The sequence below is a fragment of the Bos javanicus genome, chromosome Y (assembly GCF_032452875.1).
Source record: "Bos javanicus breed banteng chromosome Y, ARS-OSU_banteng_1.0, whole genome shotgun sequence".
Taxonomy (NCBI): domain Eukaryota; kingdom Metazoa; phylum Chordata; class Mammalia; order Artiodactyla; family Bovidae; genus Bos; species Bos javanicus.
In genome coordinates, this window is record NC_083898.1 from 1,252,920 (window position 1) to 1,279,054 (window position 26,135).

At 38.4% G+C, this 26,135-nt stretch overlaps 1 protein-coding gene across 3 annotated transcripts in view; it reads right to left on the reverse strand.

Moving 5' to 3' along the window:
* The window catches only part of LOC133243845 (eukaryotic translation initiation factor 2 subunit 3, Y-linked-like), a 48,564-nt gene that overhangs the window by 4,751 nt on the left and 17,678 nt on the right, over nt 1-26,135 (reverse strand). For 2 of the 3 annotated variants that reach the window (XM_061410572.1, XM_061410571.1), the window contains 2 exons: nt 25,586-25,755; nt 8,234-8,406 (listed from right to left, as the gene is read on the reverse strand). In XM_061410572.1, the coding sequence (XP_061266556.1) occupies nt 8,234-8,406; nt 25,586-25,755 (343 nt within the window). The remainder of the gene's footprint in view (nt 1-8,233; nt 8,407-25,585; nt 25,756-26,135) is intronic. The other variant, XM_061410573.1, reaches the window with a different exon arrangement.

Sequence of the window (26,135 nt, forward strand, 5' to 3'; positions counted from 1 at the left end):
ATATTTTTATTATCATTTTTAAATTTAAAAAATTTTTTAACTTATTATTTAATTTTCATTTTTATAACCTATTATGGTTTTTCCAGTGGTCTTGTATGGATGTGAGAGTTGGACTGTGAAGAAAGCTGAGCACCAAAGAATTGATGCTTTTGAACTGTGGTGTTGGAAAAGACTCTTGAGAGTCCCTTGGACTGCAAAGAGATCCAACCAGTCCAGTCTGAAAGAGATCAGCCCTGGAATTTCTTTGGAAGGAATGATGGTAAAGCTGAAACTCCAGTACTTTGGCCACCTCATGCGAAGAGTTGACTCATTGGAAAAGACTCTGATGATGGGAGGGATTGGGGGCAGGAGGAAGAGGGGATGACAGAGGACGAGATGGCTGGATGGCATTACTGACTCGATGGACATGAGTATGAGTTAACTCCGGGAGATGGTGATGGACAGGGAGGCCTGATGTGCTGAGATTCATGGGGTCACAAAGAGTCAGACGTTACTGAGTGACTGAACTGAAATGAACCTTGCCAAGAAAAGACCCTATTTTTAAAGCAAATTTCATATATATTTTTTAATAGTTTTTGTGATTGATCTTGTTTGTATTTTTAATATTGTATTTTTCAGAGTCTAACCTCTAGATTTTTAATCTTTGCTTTTTGGTATTTGCTATCAATTTTGTACCCTTAAAAATCTAATCTTCAGTATCCATTTTTGCCTAGGGGTATGAGTGCTGGCTTGATTCCTCTCTCACCTTTTGACTCTCCCTTTTCTCCCCCAGGTCACCTCTATCTCCTCTCTCCCCCTTCTCTTCTCTACTTAACTCTGTGAATCTCTCTGGGTATTCCAGGCTGTAGACAACACTTAGGGAACTGATTACTGGCTAGATTGGCCTCTCCCCTTTTGAATCCACCCCTCTTCTCCTACTAGTTAGCTCATCTCCCTCCTCCCTCTATTCTTCTCCATGTCACTCTGTGATCTGGGTGTCCTTCACTGTGGAGAATCTTTTCACCATTAACCTAGACATTCTATCATCTGTGTTGTACGCATGGAGAAGTCTTGACACTACTGCAAGAGTAAGACTGAAAAGTCAGAGGCAGGAAGCTTAAATCCAAAACTTGAAAACACCAGAAAACTCTGATTCCGAGAACATTAATTGAAAAGAGCTCAACCAAAAGCCTCCATACCTACACAGAAATCAAGCTCCACCCAAGAGCTAACAAGTTTCAGAGCAAGACATACCATGCTAATTCTCTAGTAACCCAGGAACATAGACCTGAGCATTAAAATACAAGCTACCCAAAGTCATTCCAAACCTACAGACACCTCAATACTCACTACTGGACATTATCTGTTCTCCAGACAGAACAAATACAACTCCACCCACCAGAACAAAGACACAAGCTTTCCTAACCAGGAAAACATGATAAGCCACTAGTCCAACTCCAACCACAGGGAGCAACCTCCACAATAAAGAGGAACCACAAACTTCCAGCATACAAAAAGGCCACCCCAAACCCAGCAATCTAAACAAAATGAAAAGGCAGAGAACTACTCAGCAGGTAAAGGAACATGATAAATGCTGACCAAACCAAACCAAAGAGGAGGAGATAGGCAGTCTACCTGAAAAAGAATTCAGAATAATGAGAGTAAAGATGATCCAAAATCTTGAAAACAAAGTTGAGTTACAGATAAACAGACAGGAGAAAAGGATTGAGGAAATGGAAGAAATGTTTAACAAGGACCTAGAAGAAATAAAAAAGAGTCAATCAACATTGAATAATGCAGTAACTGAGATCAAAAGCTCTCTGGAGGGAAGCAACAGTAGAATAACTGGGGCAGAAGATAGGATAACTGATGTAGAACATAGAATGGTAGAAATATAAATGAAGCAGAGAGGAAAAAAGAATTAAAAGATATGATGACAACCTCAGAGACCTCTGGGAGGATGCTAAATGCCCCAACATTCGAATCATAGGAGTCCCAAAAGAAGAAGACAAAAATAAGGCCATAATAAAATACTAGAGGAGATAACAGTTGAAAGCGTCCCTAAAATGGAGAAGGAAATAGCCACCCAAGTCCAAGAAACCCAGAGAGTCACCAACAGGATAAACCCAAGGCGAAACACCCCAAGACACATATTAATCAAATTAACAAAGATCAAACACAAAGAACAAATATTAAAAGCAGCAAGGGAAAAACAACAAATATCACACAAGGAGAGTCCCATAAGGATAAAGCTGATCTTTCAATAGAAACACTTCAGGCCAGAGAGGAATGGCAAGACATACTTAAAGTCATGAAAGAGAAAAATGTACAACCCAGATTACTATACCCAGCAAAGATCTCATTCAAATATGAAAGAGAAATCAAAAGCTTTATAGACAAGCAAAACCTAAGAGAATTCAGCACACCAAACCAACTATTCAAAAAATGATAAAGGACATTCTCTAGACAGGAAACACAGAAGAGGTTTATAAACACAAACGCCGCAACCAAAAGACAAAGACTGGCTGAAAAGATATAAAAGCAAGACCCCTACATACGCTATCTACAAGAGACCCACCTCAAAACCACGGACTATTACAGACTGAAGGTGAAGGGCTGGCAAAAGGTATTACATGCAGATAGACACCAAAAGAAGGAAGCAGTAGCAATATTTTTATCAGTTACAATAGACTTTGAAATCAGGCCAAGAAAAGAGACAAACAAGGACACTAAATAATGATCAGAGGATCAATCCAAGAATATATAACAACCATAAATATATATGCACCCAACAAAGGAGCACAGAAATACGTAAGGCAAATGTTAACAAGTATGAAAAGGGAAGTTATGAGTAACACAATAATAGTGAGAGACTTTAATACCCAATCACACCTGTGGATAGAAAACCAAGAGGAAAACTAGCAAAGAAACACAAAATTTAAATGACATTTCACCCAAAAACAATGAACTTCACCTTTTTCTCCGGTGCACACGGAACATTCTCCAGGATAGATCACATCCTGAGCCATAAATCAAGCACTGATAATGAAATCATTTCAAGTATAGTTTCTTATCACGATGTGGTAAGATTAAATGTCAACTGTAGGAAAAAAACTATTAAAAATACATACATATGGAGCCTAAACATCAAGCTTGTGAAAAAAACAACAAATCACAAAAGAAATCAAAATATACATAGATCAGATGAAAATGAACACAGTAACCCAAAACCTAATGGATTCAGTAAAAGCAGTGCTAAGAGAAAGGTTCATAGCAATACAAGCTTACCTCTAGAAACAAGAGAAAAATAAATAACCTAACTTTACACCTAAAGAAAAAGAAGAAATGAAGAACCCTAGGGTTAGCAGAAGTTTCCTTCTAAAATTTAGTGATGTTTCCTTCACTAAAAATTATAGCAGAAATAAATGCAAAAAAAGAAACAAAGGAGACTATAACAAAAATCAACAAAGCTAAAAGCTAGTTCCTTGAGAAGATAAACAGACAAACCATTAGCCAGACTAATCAAGAAAAAAAGGGAGAAAATCAAATCAACAAAATCAGAAATGAAAATGGAGAAATCACAACAGATAACACAGAAATACAAAGAATCATGAGACTACTATCAGCAATTATATGACAATAAGATGGAAGAATAAATAAAACTTCCAATAAAACTTGGAAGAAATGGAAGAATTCTTGGAAAAGTATAACCTTCCAAAACTGAGCTAGGCAGAAACAGAAAATCTTAACAGACCCATCACAAGCACAGAAATTGAAACTGTAATAAAAAATCTTTCAACAAACAAAAGCCCAGGACCAAATGCCTTCACAGGTAAATTCTATCAAAAATTTAGAGAAGAGCTAACACCTATCTTACTCAATCTCTTCCAGAAAATTGCAGAGGAAGGTAAACTACCAAACTCATTCTATGAAGCCACCATCACCCTAATACCAAAACCAGACAAACATGCCACAAAAAAAGAAAACTACAGGCCAGTATCACTGATGAACACAGATGAAAAATCCTCAACAAAATTCTAGTGAACAGAATCCAACAACATATTAAAAAGATCATACATCATGACCAAGTGGGTTTTATTCAAGGGATGCAAGGATTCTTCAATATTTGCAAATCAATGTGATATACCACATTAACAAATAGAAAGATAAAAAACGTATGATTATCTCAATAGATACAGAGAAATCCTGTAATAAAATTCAACACCCATTTATGATAAAAACCCTCCAGAAAGCAGGCACAGAAAGAACATACCTCAACATAATAAAAGCCATATATGAAAAACCCAAAGCAAACATTCTTCTCAATGGTGAAAAACTGAAAGCATTTCCCCTAAAGTTAAGGAACAAGACAAGGGTACCCAATCTCACCACTATTATTCAACATAGTTTTAGAAGTTTTAGCCACAGCCATCAGAAAAGAAAAAGAAATAAAAGGAATTCAGATTGGAAAAGAAGAAGTCAAACTCTATTTGCAGATGACATGATCCTCTATATAGAAAACCCTAAAGACACCACCAGAAAATTACTAGAGCTAATCAATGAATACAGTAAAGTTGCAGGATATAAAATTAACAGAGAAATCCCTTGCATTCCTACACACTAACAATGAGAAAACAGAAAAAGGAATTAAGGAAACAATTCCATTCACCATTGTGACAAAAATAATAAAATACTTTGGACTAAATCTACCTAAAGAAACAAAAGACCTATATATAAATATAAAACATTGATGAAAGATATCAAAGAGGACACAAATAGATGGAGAAATATACCATGTTCATGGATAGAAGAACAAATACAGTGAAAATGAATATACTACGCAAATGCAATCTATACATTCAATGCAATCCCTATCAAGCTACCAATGGTATTTTTCACAGAGCTAGAACAAATAATTTCACAATTTGTATGGAAATACAAGAAACCTTGAAAAGCCAAAGCAATCTTGAAGAATAAGCATGGAACTGGAGGAATCAACTTGCCTGACTTCAGGTTATACTACAACAGCTACAGTCATCAAGCCAGTATGGTACTAGCACAAAGTCAGAAATATAGATCAATGGAACAAAATAGAAAGCCTAGAGATAAATCCACACACCTAAGGACACCTTAACTTTGACAAAAGGAGACAAAACTATACAATGGAGAAAAGACAATCACTTTAACAAGTGGTTCTGGGAAAACTACTCAACCACTTGTAAAAGAATGAAACTAGAACACTTTCTAACACCATACACAAAAAATAAACTCAAAATGGACTAAAGATCTAAATGTAAGACCAGAAACTATAAAACTCCTAGAGGAAAACATAGGCAAAACACTCTCTGACATAAATCACGGCAGGATGCTCTATGACTCACCTCCCTGACTAAAAGCAAAAATAAACAAATGGGACCTAATTAAAATTAAAAGCTTTTGCACAACAAAAGAAACTATAAGCAAGATGAAAAGACAGTCTTCAGAATGGGAAAAAATAATAGCAAATGAAGCAACTGACAAAGAATTAACCTCAAAAATATACAAGCAGCTCATGCAGCTCAATAACAGAAAAATAAACGACCCAATAAAAAAAGGGCCAAAGAACTAAACAGACATTTCTCCAAAGAAGACATATAGATGGCTAACAAATGCATGAAAAGATACTCAACATCACTCATTATCAGAGAAATGAAAATCAAAACCACAATGTGGTACCATTTCATGCCAGTCAGAATGGCTGCTATCCAGAAGTCTACAAATGATAAATGCTGAAGAGGGTCAGAGAAAAGGGAATCCTCTTAAACTGTTGGTGGGAATGCAAACTAGTACAGCGACTATGGAGAACAGTGTGGAGATTCTTTTAGAAGTGGCATACAACCCAGCAAGCCCACTGCTGGGCATACACATTGAGGACACCAGAATTGAAAGAGACACGTGCACCCCAATGTTCATTGCAGCACTGTTTACAATAGCCAGGACATGGAAGCAACCTAGATGTCCATCAACAGATGAATGGATAAGAAAGCTGTGGTACCTATAACAATGGAATATTACTCAGCTATTAAAAAGAATGCATTTGAATCAGTCCTAATGATGTGGATGAAACTGGACCCTATTAGACGAGTGAAGTAAGTCAGAAAGAAAAACACCGATACAGTATACTAACACATATATATGGAATTTAGAAAGATGGTAACCATGACCCTATATGTGAGATAGCAAAAGAGACACAGATGTAAAGAACAGACTTTAGAACTCTGAGAAAGTGAGGGTGGGATGATTTGAGAGAATAGCATTGAAACATGTATATTACCGTATGTGAAATAGATCGCCAGTCCAGGTTCAATGCATGAGACAGGATACTCAGGGCTGGTGCACTGGGATGACCCAGAGGGATGGGATGGGGAGGCAGGTGGGAGGGAGGGTCAGGATGGGGAACACATGAATACACATGGCTGATTCATGTCAGTGTATGACAAAAACCACCACAATATTGTAAAGTAATTAGCCTCCAATTAAAATGATTAATTTACCAAAAAAACAAAAAACAAAAAAACATGGTAACAAAGATAAAGAGAATTGAAGCAATCAAAGTGAGTCATGATCATCAAAATGAAAAACATTAGGAGTTCCCAAGTGGTCCAGTAGTTGAGAGTTTACCTGGCAGTGCAGGAAAGACACATTCATCCCTATCCAAGAATTCGTACATGCTGCAGAGGAACTAAGCCTGTGCACTATAACCACTTAAGCTAGTGGTCTAGAGCCTTCGAGATATAACTACTTAGCCCAGATGTTGGAACTACTAAGCCCAAGCACCACAATGAAAAGTAGCCCCTGCTCACCACAACTAAAGGAACCTCCTGCACAACAAAAACCCAGTACAACAAAAAATAAATAAACTTTTTAAATGTATATTCAAAACCAAAAAACAGTAATGGATCGTAACCAACTGAGTAACCTACACACCTTTGAATCTACATTATAGTATCTAAATAAATAAAAAAAGAGAACTGGCAAATGATAAATGTGCAAAAGCAACACACAGTGAAGATCAATCCCAGAGAGAAAATCAAGCAAAAATAATCAGGTGGGAAAGGGGTAGGCAATTTAATGAGAAGCAGGCTAACTGCAATCCCATCAAGGGTTCTCCCAATAGACAATCAAAAAAAAAAACCTTACAACAGAAAAATCAGATGGCTTATAGGAACAAAATTAACCTCTCTAACCAAATATAGCCACATATTCTGTGGGGCCTTTATGATAAGGACATAACACAAACTATAAACCAATATGGACTATGATATAATGTAAATGTAATATGATAAAGTATCAAACTGAAATTGAGAAAGATTATATAAACTAACTGATTTGTATGTACTATTGAAATTTTAATTCATGTTAAGACAAGAAAAAGTTCCATATTAAAGAGAGTACAGGAGGGGATTCACTGGCAGTCCATTGATTAACACTCTGTGCTTCCACTTCAGGAGAAGGTCCAGGTTTAATTGATCCCTAGTTGGGGAGGTTCCACATGCCATGAAGTACACTAGGTGAGAAGAAAAAAATGAAGGAAAGAAGGAACCCAAATGTGCACACTTATGGAAATGAAAATGGAAAGGAAATACATGATACTGGGCTGAAGAAAGGAAAAGTCAGTAAAGGACAATGTTAAGACAGATAACAAAATTGAAAATAAAACTGTAGGTTTTATATTCTGCCAATGTTAAAATCGTTGAACTAGTTGAATAAGAGAATATGCTTATTCTTACTAAGAATTCCAGACTATACTACCTACTAAGTTATTTTGAAAAAAATAAGGTATATATAAATATGTATATACATATATACACACACATATACATATGTATATATGTATAGACACATGCACATGTAGTAATATGAATGAGTAATATGATATACAATATGAATAATAAGAAAATGAATGATGTATCTATTTAAAAAGTCAAAGAAAACAGAACAATTAATTCTGAATTGTTTGATTTTATACAAACTATGTTTGAGACTAAACGAAAGCCAGTTTCAGTAAATGGGGTAAAAACTGAAATGTAGCTTTACACAGCAGGTAGAAAGGATAGATTTTAGTGATTCATATACACTGCTGAGTTAAGCCTTGAGAAGCACTGAATTCAAGGAAAAGAGTTTGTACCTGTACATGCATACACCATTAAGAACAAATATACCACAACAAAATGTGTATTGTTTTGAAATGAAAAGTGAAAGTTGACAAACGTACCGCCAATGTTTCTCAACTCTTCGGCTAAGGGCTATTTTTTCTCCCACTTCTGTGCACACAGGATTAGTGAGAACTATTTTACCCAAATCAGCTTTGACGGCACTAACTCTTCCTCCTGTTGAAAGGGATCCTATGTTCACCATGAGCACTTCATTCTTGGACAACTTTTGTACCTTGGTGGAGGGGGGAAAAAAAGCTTTAAATAAAGGAAGTACTTTACAAAATAAAGTAAGAATTTACTAAATAACTGCTGGATATAAGCTATGAAGGAAAAAAATTCTGCACTATATATACATCCTACAAGTGTCAAAAAAAAGTTTATTATTTAGCACTTACTGAATACAAACAGGGTCTAAGTTACTCAGTAAAGCATACATCAATGAAACAAATCCTGAAGAGATTTAAGACAAAAGGTATCTACCACATTCTTAAAAAACATACCAAGGTAAGAATAACATAACACATAGTTTAGCAGGTTCTGAAGGCCTAATTCCATTCATATATAACTAGGCACTTAAACTTCCTGGTCTCTGTAAAACTGAGTAATACCTACTACCATAATTATTAGCAATTATACTGCTACACCGGAGAAGGTGATGGCACCCCACTCCAGTACTCTTGCCTGGAAAATCCCATGGATGGAGGAGCCTGGTAGGCTGCAGTCCATGGGGTAGCTAAGAGTCAGGTACGACTGAGCAACTTCACTTTCACTTTTCACTTTCATGCATTGGAGAAGGAAATGGCAGCCCACTGCAGTGTTCTTGCCTGGAGAATCCCAGGGACGGGGGAGCCTGGTGGGCTGCCGTCTATGGGGTCACACAGAGTCGGACACGACTGAATCGACTTAGCAGCAGCAGCAGCAGCATACTGCTAAACAGGCTTTCCGGGTAACTTAAACAGTAAAGAATCTGCCTGCAATGTGGGAAACCTGGGTTTGATCCCTGGATCAGGAAGATACCCTGAAGAAGGGTATGGCAACCCACTCCAGCATTCTTGTCTAGAAAATTCCAAGACCAGACAAGCCTGTAGGGCTATGGTCCATAGGGTTGCAAACAGTCAGACACGACTGAGTGACTAACACTTTCACCCTGCTAAACAATCTCTTCCAACAATACAAGAGAAGACTCTAGATGTGAACGTTACCAGGTGGTCAATACCAAAACCAGACTGATCACATTCTTTGCAGTCAAAGACAGAAAAGTTCTATAAAATCAACAAAAAGAAGACCTGCAGCTGATTGTGGCTCAGATCATGAATACTTTTTGACAAAATGAGATTTAAATTGAAGAAAGTAGGGAAAACCACTAGGCCGTTCACGTATGACCTACACCAATTTCCTTAAGATTATATAGTGGAAGTGACAAACAGATTCAAGGGATTAGATTGGACAAATTGCCTGAAGAACTATAGACAAAGGTTTGTAACACTGTATAGGAGGTGGTGACTAAAATTATTCCCAAGAAAAAGAAATGCAAGAAGGTAAAGTGGTTGTCTGAAGCCTTACAAATAGCTGAGAAAAGAAGTGAAAGTCAAATGAGAAACTGAATAGACATATCCATCTGAACACACAGCTTCAGAGAACAGCAAGGAGAGATAAGAAAACCTTAAATGAACAATGCAAAAACTAGAGGAAACCAAAAGACAGGAAAGACTAGAGACCTCTTCAAGAAAATTGAGAGCAAGGAAAAATTCATGCAAGGATGGGTACAATAATGGACAGAAATGGCAAGAACCTAACAGTAGCAGAAGAGAATAAGAATATATGACAAGAATACACAGAAGAGGCAGAGAGGTCCCATGATGGTGGGAGGAATAGGATAGGGAGACCACTTTCTCCCCCAGAGATCCATCAAAAGATCAAATGAACGTAGAGCAACTTCCACAAACCAACTTCTGAGTGCTAGTGGAGAACACCAGATACCAGAAATGAAAGGTAATCTTTTCAAAAGAAGGTAGGACAAAAGATAACAGATGAAAAGAGAGACAAGGGATTAAGGGACAGAGACCTCACCTGGGGAGGGAGTCATATAGGAGTTTCCACACAATAGGAAACCCTATCACAGAGGGGGTCAGTGAAGAGCTCTGGAATCTCCAAGGGCAATATAACAGGAAAAAAAAAAAAAAGCACAGACTTTTCGCACCAAGCTGCATTACAAGCAGAAAAGCAAAAAGCTCAAACACTCACTTCTGCCAAAATACAGGAGGGGCTGGGCAAGGCATGGGCTGCATCACTGGTCTTTAGGATAAGTACCAGGCTCAAGTGCTCAGAGGACAATTTGAGGGGGCTAACGTGACACAGTTCTCCCCGGGAACTCCAGAGAAACAAAGAAAAAAAAGACCTTTCCAGAGGGGACTCTACATCTCACCGTGACCCCTGGCACAATCACAGAACAAAGGATTGCACCCTAGGGAATACCAAGAAGAGTAAGCCTCCTGCCAATGGCCCTCCCTCTCTGGAGGCTGACAGGCACGTACACCACAGCCAGAGGCAGGAGGCAAGGGGCCTCTGCAATCTCAACCCCAGATACTTCTCCCACCAAGCTATGACCAGGCTGCCAGTCACTAACCATATCTTCCTGGGACCCTGGATGCTTCATATCTGCCATGAGTATTACAACCTAAGACCAGTTACTCTAAAGAGATACAACGCACACCTGAGACTAAGCCCTTGCAGCACACCCAGAAAACCAAGATGCTGGGACCAGGGAGATGCATGAGACACACTGCCCACCTGGGTCTGTGTGCTCATGGAACATCCAGGAGTACGTGCCTGAGAGGCTTGGACCTGGGAAGTGCACGAAACCAAGGGCCTTCCCGGGACAGGGTCCTTGCAGAGGACCCGGGAGACTAATATGGACCTGGAAAGTACACACCAGTTTGGGCTGCAGCAACCTCTATGTGGTCCATTCACTGTGAGCACTCCCCACACATTCCATCAGTGTTTGCCTGCAGTGTGTGTGTTGCTTTCCACAACACAATTGAGCAAGTGAGCTTGAATAAATGGTCACCTTTGCCCCTTCAAGTCAGGGCAGAGATTAGACACTGAAGAAACTTACAAACACAGGAGGCCAAAATAAGCAAAGACGGGGGAACCACCTGGAAGCGGCAGACACAATAGATTAAAATCCAGCGGATAATCTGAGACTGTGCATCTAAGGGTCAAGAACAGACTTTGAGAACAAGTACAAGCCAGAATAACAGATTATTTGACACTTAACTGACCCCACGTAGCCCACAAAAGCTCCAGAGAAATTCCTGTATACATTTCACTATCATTTTTAATTTTAAAAAAGAAAATGTTCTTTATTATCTCCTTAACTTTCATATTTGTAGTCTATTACCTTTCTTTAAAAAAAGCCCCTTTTTAAACAAACTCCATACAAATATTTTTATTTTTATGACAGAATGTTATATATTTTTTATATTGTACTTTATTGTACTATACTGAGAGTCTAATTTCTATCCTAGTTTTTTAATCTTTGCTTTTTGATATTTGTTATTAATTTTGAGCCTTTAAGAGTCTATTTTGTAGTACCCATTTTCATTTAGGCATTCAACTGCTGTCTTGATTGCTCTCAGTTCAGTTCAGTCCAACTCTTTGTGACCCCATGAATAGCAGCACGTCAGGCCTCCCTGTCCATCACCAACTCCGGGAGTTCACTGAGACCCAGGTCCATCGAGTCAGCGATGCCATACAGCCATCTCATCCTCTGTCATCCCCTTCTCCTCCTGCCCCCAATCCCTCCCAGCATCAGAGTCTTTTCCAATAAGTCAACTCTTCGCATGAGGTGGCCAAAGTACTGGAGTTTCAGCTTTACCATCATTCCTTCCAAAGAAATCCCAAGGCTGATCTCCTTCAGAATGGACTGGTTGGATCTCCTTACTATCCAAGGGACTCTCAAGAGTCTTCTCCAACACCACAGTTCAAAAGCATCAATTCATCGGCGCTCAGCTTTCTTCACAGTCCAACTCTCACATCCATACATGACCACTGGAAAAGCCATAGCCTTGACTAGACGAACCTTTGTTGACAAAGTAATGTCTCTGCTTTTCAATATGCTATCTAGGTTGGGCATAACTTTCCTTCCAAGGAATAAGTGTCTTTTAATTTCATGGATGCAATCACCATCTGCAGTGATTTTGGAGCCCCCAAAAATAAAGTCTGACACTGTTTCCACTGTTTCTCCATCTATTTCCCATGAAGTGATGGGACCAGATGCCATGACCTTCGTTTTCTGAATGTTGAGCTTTAAGCCAACTTTTTCACTCTCCACTTTCACTTTCATCAAGAGGCTTTTGAGTTCCTCTTCACTTTCTGCCATAAGGGTGGTGTCATCTGCATATCTGACGTTATTGATATTTCTCCCAGCAATCTTGATTCCAGCTTGTGTTTCTTCCAGTCCAGCGTTTCTCATGATGTACTCTGCATATAAGTTAAATAAGCAGGGTGACAATATACAGCCTTGACGAACTCCTTTTCCTATTTGGAACCAGTCTGTTGTTCCACATCCAGTTCTAACTGTTGCTTCCTGACCTGCATACAGATTTCTCAACAGGCAGATCAGGTGGTCTGGTATTCCCATCTCTTTCAGAATTTTCCACAGTTTATTGTGATCCACAGTCAAAGGCTTTGGCATAGTCAATAAAGCAGACATAGATGTTTTTCTGGAACTCTCTTGCTTTTTCCATAATCCAGCAGTGTTGGCAATTTGATCTCTGGTTCCTCTGCCTTTTCTAAAACCAGCTTGAACATCAGGAAGTTCACAGTTCACATACTGCTGAAGCCTGGCTTGGAGAATTTGGAGCATTACTTTACTAGCGTGTGAGATGAGAGCAATTGTACGGTAGTTTGAGCATTCTTTGGCAATGCCTTTCTTTGGGACTGGAATGAAAACTAACCTTTTCCAGTCCTGTGGCCACTGCTGAGTTTTCCAAATTTGCTGGCATATTGAGTGTAGCACGTTCACAGCATCATCTTTCAGGATTTCAAAGAGCTCAACTGGAATTCCATCACCTCCACTAGCTTTGTTCATAGTGATGCTTTCTAAGGCCCACTTGACTTTGCATTTCAGGATGCCTGGCTCTAGGTCAGTGATCATACCATCGTGATTATCTGGGCCGTGAAGATCTTTTTTATACAGTTCTTCTGTGTATTCTTACCATGTCTTCTTAATATCTTCTGCTTCTGTTAGGTCCATACCATTTCTGTCCTTTATCGAGCCCATCTTTGCATGAAATGCTTCCTTGGTATCTCTAATTTTCTTGAAGAGATCTCTAGTCTTTCTCATCGTTGTTTTCCTCTATTTCTTTGCATTGATTGCTGAAGACGGCTTTCTTATCTCTTCTTGCTATTCTTTGGAACTCTGCATTCAGATGTTTATATCTTTCCTTTTTTCCTTTCCTTTTTGCTTCTCTTCTTTTCACAGGTATTTGTAAGGCCTCCCCAGACAGACATTTTGCTTTTTTGCATTTCTTTTCCATGGGGATGGTCTTGATCCCTGTCTCCTATACAATGTCACGAACCTCAGTCCATAGTTCATCAGGCATTCTATCTATCAGATCTAGGCCCTTAAATCTATTTCTCACTTCCACTGTATAATCATAAGGGATTTGATTTAGGTTATACCTGAATGGTCTAGTGGTTTTACCTACTTTCTTCAATTTAAGTCTGAATTTGGCAATAAGGAGTTCATGATCTGAGCCACCCCCTCTAACTCTCCCTTTTCTAGACCTGGTCATTTCTATCTCCCTGTTTCCTCTTCTCTATGTAATTCTGTGAACTTCTCTGCATATTCCTGGCTGTGAAGAGTTGTTTCAATATTAACCTTGGGGTTTTGTCTTTAGTGCTGTGAGGACAGAGAAGCTTTAATGCTACTGTAGGAGGGGGACTCAAACACAAAGATGGAGGCTCAACACCAGAACTTTAGACCATTATAGAACTTCTGACCCCAAGGAACATTAATAGACAAGAGCTTACCCAAAACTCTCTACGCCTACACTAAAAACAAGCTTCACCAAAGAGCCATCAAGTTCCAATGCAAGTTCCAATATAGCAAGTTCCAATACAAGATATCTCACACATCACATCAAATCCACAGATACACCAAAACTCACTACTGGACACTTCCTTGCCCTACAGAGAGACATTGTCCAGCTCCATTCAACAGAACACAAAACAAGTTCCCCCAAGCAGGAAACCTTCACAAGTAAAGGTCCAACCCCACACACAGGATCCAACCACACCCACAATAAGAGGAATTACAACCCTGCAGCCTACAGAAATGAGACCCCAAACACAGCAAACTAAACAAAATGAGAAGGCAGAGAAATATCCATTAGGTGAAGGAACATGATAAAAATTAACCAAACCAAACAAAAGAGGAGAAAAGGAGTTTACCTGAAAAAGAATTCAGAGTAATAATAGTAAAGGTACTCCAAAATCTTGAAAACAAAATTGAGTTACAGACAAACTATAGACTCATATTAAGAAGATAAAAGAAAAACATGAATATAGTATACTAACACATATATATGGAATTTAGAAAGATGGTAACAATAACCCTGTGTACGAGACAGCAAAAGAGACACTGATGTATAGAACAGTCTTATGGACTCTGTTGCAGAGGGAGAGGGTGGGAAGATTTGGGAGAATGACATTGAAACATGTATAATATCATGTATGAAATGAGTTGCCAGTCCAGGTTCCTTGCACGATACTGGATGCTTGGGGCTAGTGCACTGGGACGACCCAGAGGGATGGTATGGGGACGGAGGAGGGAGGAGGGTTCAGGATGGGGAACACATGTATACCTGTGGTGGATTCATTTTGATATTTGGCAAAACTAATACAATTTGTAAAGTTTAAAAATAAAATAAAATTTAAAAAAAAGAAATGTTTAACAAGGACCTAGAAGAAATAAAGAAGAGTCAATCAGTAATGAACAATGTAAAACTGATTAAAACACTCTGGAGGGACTCAAAAGAAACCAAAAGAACTCTGAAGCAAAAGAAAGGATAGATAAGTGAACTAGAAGATACAATGGTGGAAATAAATGAAGCAGAGCAGAAAAAAGAATAAAAAGAAATGAGGACAACCTCAAAGACCTCTGAGACAATATTAAACGCCCCAACATTCGAATCACAGGGTCCTAGGAGAAGACAAAAGGAAAGGGCATGAGTAAGTATTTGAAAAGATTATAGTCAGAAAACTTCCCTAAAATTGGGAAGGAAACAAAAACCAAGTACAAAGAGCCCAGAGAGTCCCATACAAGATAAACCCCAGGCAAAACATACCAAGACTCATATTAATCAAACTAACAACAATTAAACATAAAGAGCAAATAACATCTGATCTTTCAACAGAAACTCTGCAAGTTAGAGGGAATGACACTACATACTTAAAGAGATGAAAGGGAAAAACCAGAACCAAAATTACTCTACCCAGCAAGGATCTCTTTCAGATTCAAAGGGGAAATCAGAAACTTTACAGATAAGCAAAAGCTGAGAGAATTCAGCACCACCAAACTAATTCTTCAACAAATGCTAAAGGATCTTGTCTAGACAAGATTGTTAAATGTTTCTAAAAAAGAACCCCAAATAATAAAGTAAATGCTAATGGGAACATACTTATCAATAATTACTTTGAATGTAAATGGATAAAATGCTCCAATCAAAAGACAAAGACTGGCCAAACGGATAGAAAAACAAAACCCCTATATATGCTGTCTCCAAGAGACCAATCTCAAACCCAGGTATACATACAGCCAAAAGTGAGAGGGTGGAAAGAGACAGTTCATGAAATGGAGTGAAAAAAAAAAAAAGCAAGAAAGGCAACACTCAGAGCTTCAAATAAAGGCCTTTATAAGACACAAAGGAGAATACTACATAATGATCAAGAGATCAATCAGAAAAAGATCAAAATAATTATATATATATCCAACATAAAGAGTACCTCAATACAGAAGGCAAATACTATCAACTATTAAAGGGGAAACTGACAGTAACACAATAATAGTGGGGGACTATAATACCATACTCACACCAAGGGACAGAATATCTGACATAAAAATCAACAAGAAACAAATTTTAAATAATACATTGGACCCATTAGACATAATATCTACCAAGGATTTCATCCAAAAACAATGTATTTCACATTCTTCTCCAGTGCCCACGGATCATTCTCCAGGAGATCACATTCTGGGCCACAAAACAAGGCTTGGTAAATCTTTAAAAACTGCAATCATTTCAATCATCTTTTCAGATCACAATGCTTAAGATTAGATATCAATCACAGGGAGGAAAAAATCTGTAAAACACAAACAAATAGAGACAAAACAACACACTTCTAAATTACCAACAGATCACGGAAGAAATCAGAAATAAAATCAAAATATGCACAGAAACAAATGATGAAAACACAAAAATAAAAAAATATGGGATTCAGGAAAACCTCTGAAGAGGGAAATTCAGAGCAGCACAAGCCTACTTCAAGAAACAAAAGAAACATCAAAGAAACAACGTAACTTTACATGTAAAGCAACTAGAAAAACTGGAAGGAAAAAAAAAAAAACAACACCAAAGTTAGTAGAAGGAAAGAAAAACATAAATACCGGAGAAGAAATAAATGATAAAAGAAATGAAAGAGACTACAGCAAAGATCAGTAAACTAAAAGCTGGTTCTTTGAGAACATAAAATAGACAAACCGTTCATCAGATTTATCAGGAAAAAAGAGCAGATTCAAATCCATAAAATTAAAAAGAAAAAAAATCCAGAAATTAAAATGAACAACAGAGAAAAACAAACTATCATCAGAGACTACTATGAGCAACTATATGCCAACAAAATGTACAACTTGGAGGAAATGGACAAATACTTAGAAAGTTTAACCTTTCAAAACTGAAAAAGAAATAGAATATATCAACACAATAATCACAAGCATGGAAATTAAAACTGTAATCAAAATCTTCCAATATTCAAAAGCCCAGGACAAGATGAAGACATCACAATGGCTATCACAAATTAAGAGAGTTAACACCTATCCTACTGAAACTCTTCCTGAAAACTTCAAAGGAAGAAAAACACACAAACTCATTCAATGAGGCCACCCTTACCCTGACACCAATACCAGACAAAGACGCCACAAAAAAAGATGACTACAGGACAATGTAACTGATAAACATAGATGCAAAAATCCTCATTAAAATTCTATCAAACAAAATCCACAAACATATTAGAAAGATCAGACATCATGTCAACTGGGTGTGCTTCCAGTGATGCCAAGGATTCTTCAATATTTGCAAATCAATCAATGCAATAACATATTAACAAAATGAAAGATACAACTATATGATTATTTTAATAGATGCAAAGGTACCCTGTGACAAAATTCCACACCTTTTTATGATGAAAACTCTCCAGAAAGTAGGCATAGAAGGAACATATCTCAACATAATAAAAGCTATATATGACAAACCCACAGCAAACACTAACGTCAATGGTGCAACACTGAAAGCATTTACTCTAAAATCAGGAACTAGACAAGGGTGCCCACTCTCATCAATTCTATTCAACAGTTTTGGAAATTCTAGTCACAGCAATCAGAGAAGAAAAAGAAATAATAGAAATCACAGGAATCCAGATTGGAAAAGAAGCTGAACTCTCATTATTTGCAGATGATATGATCCTCTACATAGAAAACCCTAAAGATGTCACCAGAAAACTACTAGAGCTTATCAATGAATATAGTAAAGTAGCTGCTAAGTCGCTTCAGTCATGTCCAACTCTGTGGAACCCCATGGTTGGCAGCTCACCAGGCTCCCCTGTCCCTGGAATTCTCCAGGCAAGAACACTGGAGTGGATTGCCATTTCCTTCTCCAATGCATGAAAGTGAAAAGTGAAAGTGAAGTCGCTCAGTCTGCGACCCCATGGACTGCAGCCTACCAGGCTCCTCCATCCATGTGATTTTCCAGGCAAGAGTACAAGAGTTGGTTGCCATTGTCTTCTCTGAGTAAAGTAGCAGGATATAAAATTGACATACAGAAATTACCTTCCATTCTTATATGCTAACAGTGAAAAATCAGAAAGAGAAATTAAGCAAACAATGCCATTCAACACTGCAACAAAAGGAATAAAATGCTTAGGAATAAATTTACCTAAAGAACCTTAAGACCTATATAGAGGAGACTATAAAACACAGATGAAAGAAATCAAAGATAACACAAATAGATGGAGAAATACAACATGTTGGATTGCAAGAATCAATACAGTGAAAATGAGTATACTACTCAAGCATTTTACTTCTTTTGTTACAATGTTGAATTGGGTTGTTTCCTTAATTTCTCTTTCTGATTTTTCATTGCTAGCATATTCACTGCAATCTCTATCAAACTACCAATGGTATTTTTCAGAGAACTAGACCAAATAATTTCACAATTTATGGAAACATGAAAAGACTCCAAATAGCCAAAGCAATTGAGAAAGATGAAACTGGAGGAATCAACCTTCCTAACTACAGACTACACTACAAAGCTCCAATCATCACCACAGTCTGACACAAAGACAAAATTATAGATCAACAGAATAAAACAGAATATCCAGAAATAAGTCTATGTACCTATGGACACTGTATCTTTGACAAATGAGGCAAAAATATACATTGCAGAAAAGACAGTCTCTTCAACAAGTGGTGCTGGGCAAACTGTCAACTACATGTAAAAGAATGAAATTAGAACATTTTCTAACACCATACACAAAAATAAACTCAAAGTGGATTAAATACCTAAATACAAGATGAGAAACTTTATTTATTTTTTTTTACTTTACAATATGGTATTGGTTTTGCCATACAGATCAGACACTTTAAAACTTCGAGGGGAAAAATCAAGACAGAACACTCTTCAACATAAATCACCACATGCTTTCTATGACCCAACTCCCAGAGTAATGGACAGAAAAACAAAAATACACAAATGGCACCTAATTAAAAGTTTTGCACAATGAAAGAAACTATAAGCAAGGTGTAAAGACAGCCTTCTGAATGGGAGAAAATAACAAGCTGAGAAAGAATTATTATTCAAAATATACCAGCAGCTTATGCAGCTCAATACCAGAAATATGAACAACCCAATTAAAAAATGGGCAAAAGACCTATATAGACACTTCTCCAAAGAAGATACACAGATGACTAATAAAACTCTTTAAAAGATAGTCAACTTCACTTATTATTAGAGAATTGCAAATCAAAACTACAATGAGGTATTATGTCACACTAGTCAGAATAGCTGTCATCAAAAAGTCTACAAATAGTAAATGCTAGAGAGGGTGTGGAGAAAAGGGAACCCTCTTATGCTGTTGATGCAAACGCAAACTGGTATAGCCACTTTGGATAGCAGTGTGGAGATTCTTGAAAATCTGGGAACAGAACTGCCATATGATCCAGCAATTCCACTCCTGGTTACATTCCAAGAAAAGCAGAACTGAAAGAGACACATGTACCCCAACATTCACTGCAGCACTGTTTACAATAGCTAGGACATGGAATCAACCAAGCTGTCCGTAAGCAGATGAATGGATAAGGAGGTTGTACATATACACAAAGGAATATTACCCAGTTATATAAAGGTACACATTTAAGTCCGTTTTAATGAGATGGATGAACCTGGAGGCTATTATTCAGAGTGAAGTTAAGTCAGAAAGAAAAAGTCATATACTGTATATTAACACAAATACATGGAATTTACAGAGATAGTACTGACCATGTTATATGCAGGGTGCCAAAGGAACACAGGTGTAAACCACACTTTGGGACTTGATGGCAAAAGGCGAGAATGGGATTTGAGAATAGCACTGAAGCGTGTGTATTATTATATGTAAAACAGCTGACCAGTGCAAATTCGAGGCATGAAGCAGTGCACACAAAGCTGATGCTCTGGGACAACCCTGAAGGACACGCTGGGGAGGGAGGAGGGAGAGCAGTTCAGGATGGCAAGAATATATATACCTCTGACTGATTGACACTGATGTAGGGCAAAAACCATCACACACACACACACACACAAAAGAACACAGGGACAAAGTATACAATAAAAGTTAATGACCCAGATAACTTCAACAGTATGGTCACTCACCTAGAGCCAGATATCCTTGACTGTGCAGATAGTGGGCCTTAGGAAAAATTACTATGAACAAAGTTCATGGAGGTGATAAAATTCCAACTGAGCTAATGCAAATCCTAAATGATGATGTTGTTAGTACTCCACTCAATACACCAGCAAATTTGGAAAATTCAGCAGTAGCCTAAGACTGGAAAACATAGTGTTTATTCTCATCCCAGAGTCAGGCATTTCCAAAGTATATTCCCATTATAGTACAACTGAGCTCATTTCACAAACTAGCAAGGTAACACATAAAATCCTTCAAGCTAGGTTTCAGCAGTACTTGAACTGAGAACTTCCAAATGTACAATCTGGATTTAGAAAAGGGAGGAGAACCAGAGATCAAATTGCCAACACCCACTGGGTCATAGAAAAGGCAAAGGAATTTCAGACAATCATCTGCTTACTGACTTACCTATGTGGATCACAGCAAAATGGAAAACTTTTAAGAGGGCAATACCTGCCTCCTCCAAGACCTGTATGCAGGTCAAGAAGCAACAGAACTAATCGTGGAACAACAACTGATTCCAAACTGGGGAAAGGAGTACGTCTCAGCTGTATACTGACACCTTGCTTATTTACAAAATGCAGGGCTGGATGAATCACAACCTGGAATCAAGACTGCTGGGAGAAATAAGAACAACCTCAGATATACAGATGATAACCACTCAAATGGCAGAATGTGAAGCAAACTAGAGAGTCTCTTGATGAGGATGAAACAGAAGAGTGAAAAAGCTAGCTTGAAACACAACGTTCAAAACACTAAGATCCTGACATCCAGTCCCATTGAGTTCAGTTCAGTTCATTCGCTCAGTCGTGTCCAACTTTTTGCGACCCGATGAATTGCAGCTCCCCAGGCCTCCTTGTCCATCACCAACTCCTGGAGTTCACTCAAACTCATGTCCATCGAGTCAGTGATGCCATCCAGCCATCTCATCCTCTGTGGTCCCCTTCTCCTGCCCCCAATTCCTCCCAGCATCAAAGAGACTTTTCCAATGAGTCAACTCTTTGCATGATGTGGCCAAAGTACTGGAGTTTCAGCTTTAGCTTCATTCCTTCGAAAGTACATCCAGGACCGATCTCCTTTAGAATGGACTGGCTGGATCTCCTTGCAACCCAAGGGACTTTCAAGAGTCTTCTCCAACACCAATTCAAAAGCATCAATTCTTTGGCGCTCAGCTTTCTTCACAGTCCAACTCTTACATCCATACATGATCACTGGAAAAACCATAGCCTTGACTAGATGGACCTTTGTTGGCAAAGTAATGTCTCTGCTGCTACTGCTACTGCTGCTAAGTCACTTCAGTCGTGTCCAACTCTGTGCGACCCCACAGACGGCAGCCCACCAGGCTCCCCTGTCCCTGGCATTCTCCAGGCAAGAACACTGGAGTGGGTTGCCATTTCCTTCTCCAATGCATCAAAGTGAAAAGTGAAAGTGAAGTCGCTCAGTCATGTCTGACCCTCAGCGACCACATGGACTGGAGCCTACGAAGCTTCTCCGTCCATGGGATTTTCCAAGCAAGAGTACTGGAGTGGGGTGCCATTGCCTACTTCACACCAAATATAAAGTGAAAAAATGGAAACAATGACAGATTTTCATTTCTTGGGTTCCAAAATCACTGTAGATGGTAACTGAAGCCACAGAATTAAAAGATAGTCACTCCTGGAAGAAAAGCTACAAAAAGCCTAGACTACATTATTAAAAAGCAGAGACATCAGTTCGTTAATAAATGCCTGTATAGTCAAAGCTACAGTTTTTCTAGAAGCCGTGTATGGATGTGAGAGTTGAACCATAAAGAAGACTGAGTGTTGAAAAATTGATGCTTTCCAATCTTGAGAAAGAAGAATGGAACTGGAGGCATCAACCTGCCTGACTTCAGGCTCTACTACAAAGACATAGTCATCAAGACAGTATGGTACTGGCACAAAGACAGAAATATAGATCAATGGAACAAAATAGAAAGCCCAGAGGTAAACCCACGCACCTATGGACACCTTATCTTTGACAAAGGAGGCAAGAATATACAATGGAGAAATGACAATCTCTTTAACAAGTGGTGCTGGGAAAACTGGTCAACCACTTGTAAAAGAATGAAACTAGAACACTTTCTAACACCATACACAAAAATAAACTCAAAATGGATTAAAGATCTAAACGTAAGACCAGAAACTATAAAACTCTTAGAGAACATAGGCAAAACACTCTCCGACATAGATCACAGCAGGATCCTCTATGACCCACCTCCCAGAATATTAGAAATAAAAGCAAAAATAAACAAATGGGACTTAATCAAAATTAAAAGCTTCTGCACAACAAAAGAAGCTACAAGCAAGGTGAAAAGACAGCCTTCTGAACGGGAGAAAATAATAGCAAATGAAGCAACTGACAAACAACTAATCTCAAAAATATACAAGCAACTCTTGCAGCTCAATTCCAGAAAAATAAACAACCCAATCAAAAAATGGGCCAAAGAACTAAATAGACATTTCTCCAAAGAAGACATATATATGGCTAACAAACACATGAAAAGATGCTCAACATCACTCATTATCCGAGAAATGCAAACCAAAATCACAATGAGGTACCATTTCACACCAGTCAGAATGGCTGCGATCCAAAAGTCTACAAGCAATACATGCTGGAGAGGATGTGGAGAAAAGAGAACCCTCTTACACTGTTGGTGGGAATGCAAACTAGTACAGCCACTATGGAGAACAGTGTGGAGATTCCTTAAAAACCTGGAAATAGAATTGCCATACGACCCAGCAATGCCACTGCTGGGCATACACACTGAGGAAACCAGAATTCAAAGAGACACGTGTACCCCAATGTTCATCACAGCACTGTTTATAATAGAAAGGACATGGAAGCAACCTAGATGTCCATCAGCAGATGAATGGATAAGAAAGCTGTGGTACATATACACAATGGAGTGTTACTCAGCCATTAAAAAGAATACATTTGAATCAGTTCTAATGAGGTGGATGAAACTGGAGCCTATTATACACAGTGAAGTAAGCCAGAAAGAAAAACACCAATACAGTATACTAACGCACATATATGGAATTTAGAAAGATGGTAACAACAACCCTGTGTACAAGACAGCAAAAGAGACACAGATGTATAGAACAGTCTTTTGGACTCTGTGGGAGAGGGAGGTGGGGGATGATTTGGGAGCATGGCATTAAAACATGTATAATATCATAAAAGAAATGAATCACCAGTCCAGGTTCGATGCAGGATACAGGAAGTCTGGGGCTGGTGCACTGGGATGACCCAGAGGGATGGTATGGGGAGGGAGGAGGGAGGAGGGTTCAGGACAGGGAACACATGTACACCCGTGGCAGATGCATGTTGATGTATGGCAAAACCAATACAATATTGTAAAGTAAAAAAAAATAATAATAAAATTTTTAATAAATAAAAGAAAAATTGATGCTTTCAAACTATGGTGTTGCAGAAAACCCTTGAGAGTTCCTTAAACTGCAAGATCAAACCAGTCGATCCTAAAGGAAACCAACCTAAATATTCACTGGAAGAACAGATGCTAAAGCTGAAACTCCAATACTTTGGATACTTGATAAAAAGAGCCAATTCACTGGAAAAGACCAGACACTAGGGAAGATTTAAGGCAGGAGAAGGGGGCTACAGAGTAGAAGGTTGCATGGCATGACCAACTGAATCAACCTGAGTTAAAGCAAACTCCAGGAGTGTGAAGGACAGGGAACCCTGGTTTGCTGCAGTCCTTGGGGTCACAAAGAGTTGGACATGGCTTACCAACTGAACAACATACTGCCTACAGATGCCTCTACAGTATAATGTCAAAATTCACACCAGCTTTTTTAATATATAATTTTATTTGTGGCAGTGCTGGGTCTTTGTCGCTGCGCAGGCTTTCTCTAGTTTGGGTCAGTAGGGATTATTCTCTAGTTGTGGTGTGTGGGCTTATTGTTGTAGCTTCTCTTCCTGTGGAGCAGAGTCTAGGTGGGCAGTCTTCAGCAGCTGCAGTATGTGGGCAGAGCCGTTGAGGTGCAGAGGATTACCTGCTTCCACAGCATATGGTATCTTCCCAGATCAGGGATCGAACCTGTTGTCTCTTGCACTGGCAGGCAGATTCTTTACCACTGAGCCATCAGGGAAACCCCTACACTGTTGTCCTTAAGGCCTTCATGTTTCATTTAATCAGACTGTAAGAAATATAAATACTAAAACGAACTCTAAGAAGGACTTTATGATCACATACAGAATTTTAAATACTGTACAGGAAGAATATTCTCAATCTAAGGTTGCATACTTCAAAGCAAGGTATAGGAACAGCTCCTTGTGCTATACAGCAGCTTCCCACTAGCTATTATTTTAAGCACTCAAACAACAAATACTAAAACCTAAAGAAAAGCTAGAAAATAGAATCTAATAGTGATAACAGGATACAAAGACTTAACTACTATAAAAAACCCAGTGTTTAAAAGCTAACAGAGTACTCTATATCACACTTCTGCCGCTTGTTTCTCTGAGTTTATTGTCTCTCCACATCTTTTAATGTCAAAATATGTATTACACATCATTCCTTTTAAAATGTCATTTTCCTGTTGTTGTTTAAAATGACAACTCTGAAATGAAACTGGTGGGAACACTTACATATGTTACAAATTTATACTCTCAGAAAGTTTAAGGGCAACCGAGATCTCGCGACCCTTGGCGCCTTATAAAGACACCGTCGGGCGAGGTCTCTCTCTTCTTCTTCCTGAAAACACCAAATGGCGGATGACGCCGGTGCTGCGGGAGGGCCCGGAGGCCCCGGGCCCCCGGAATGGGTTTAAAAAAAAAAAAAAGAAAGTTTAAGTACTTATTTCTCTGTATCTCTGCCAACAAAGTCTGACTCTTCTTTTATAAAAAGTCACATGTTTTCTGCCTGGAAAATTTCATGGACAGAGGAGCCTTGCGGGATGCAGTCCACTGGGTCACAAAGAGTCAGACATGGCTGAGCACGCACACTAGAAATATAGGCACAAATACTTTTTTCCATTAAATAACAAAACAAAATTCTGGCTTGGTTTATGGCTGGTTGGTACACAGAAACTTCCAAATTATTCACTTCCCAATACTTTTTTTGTAATTATACTGTCACTGTAACAAATGAACAAAACTGGTTGAAACATCATGCTTTGTGCTTCTGAATTACAAAAAGCACTTACCTTTGCTGCTTTCTTGTCTCCTTCTGTGCGTACACCAAGAAGTCGTCTAAGTAGAAAATAGGAAATTTCCAATTCTGTGAAAATCTCTGGTAAAGCTCCAACTGCACCAAGCACCTGCCCCACCATTCTGTCAGCCCGGCACAAAGTGGGGTCAATTTTTGTTCCAACTCCTAAGATATAAAAAATACATATTCCAATTTGCTATTTCTTAAAACACTCGCAAAGGTGAAATTAGTCATACCAGTACAACTTCAACCCAATTAACTCATAACATCTAACAACTACATAATCAAAATGCCATACATTTCTAATTGAAATCCCTGCTTTATCCATAAATATAAGAACAATGAAAAAAAAAGGGTTGACAGAAATTAAAGAATTTTTTAAAGTTTGACTTAAACTATAAAGGTAAATAAATTTCATGTAGTAAGATATTGTCTTAATCAAGCCTGAGAATTACCGAGTTTATAATGATTATTGTTGTTTAGTCACTCACTTGTGTCTGATTCTGACTCCATGGACTGTATACAGCCACTAGTATCCTCTGTTC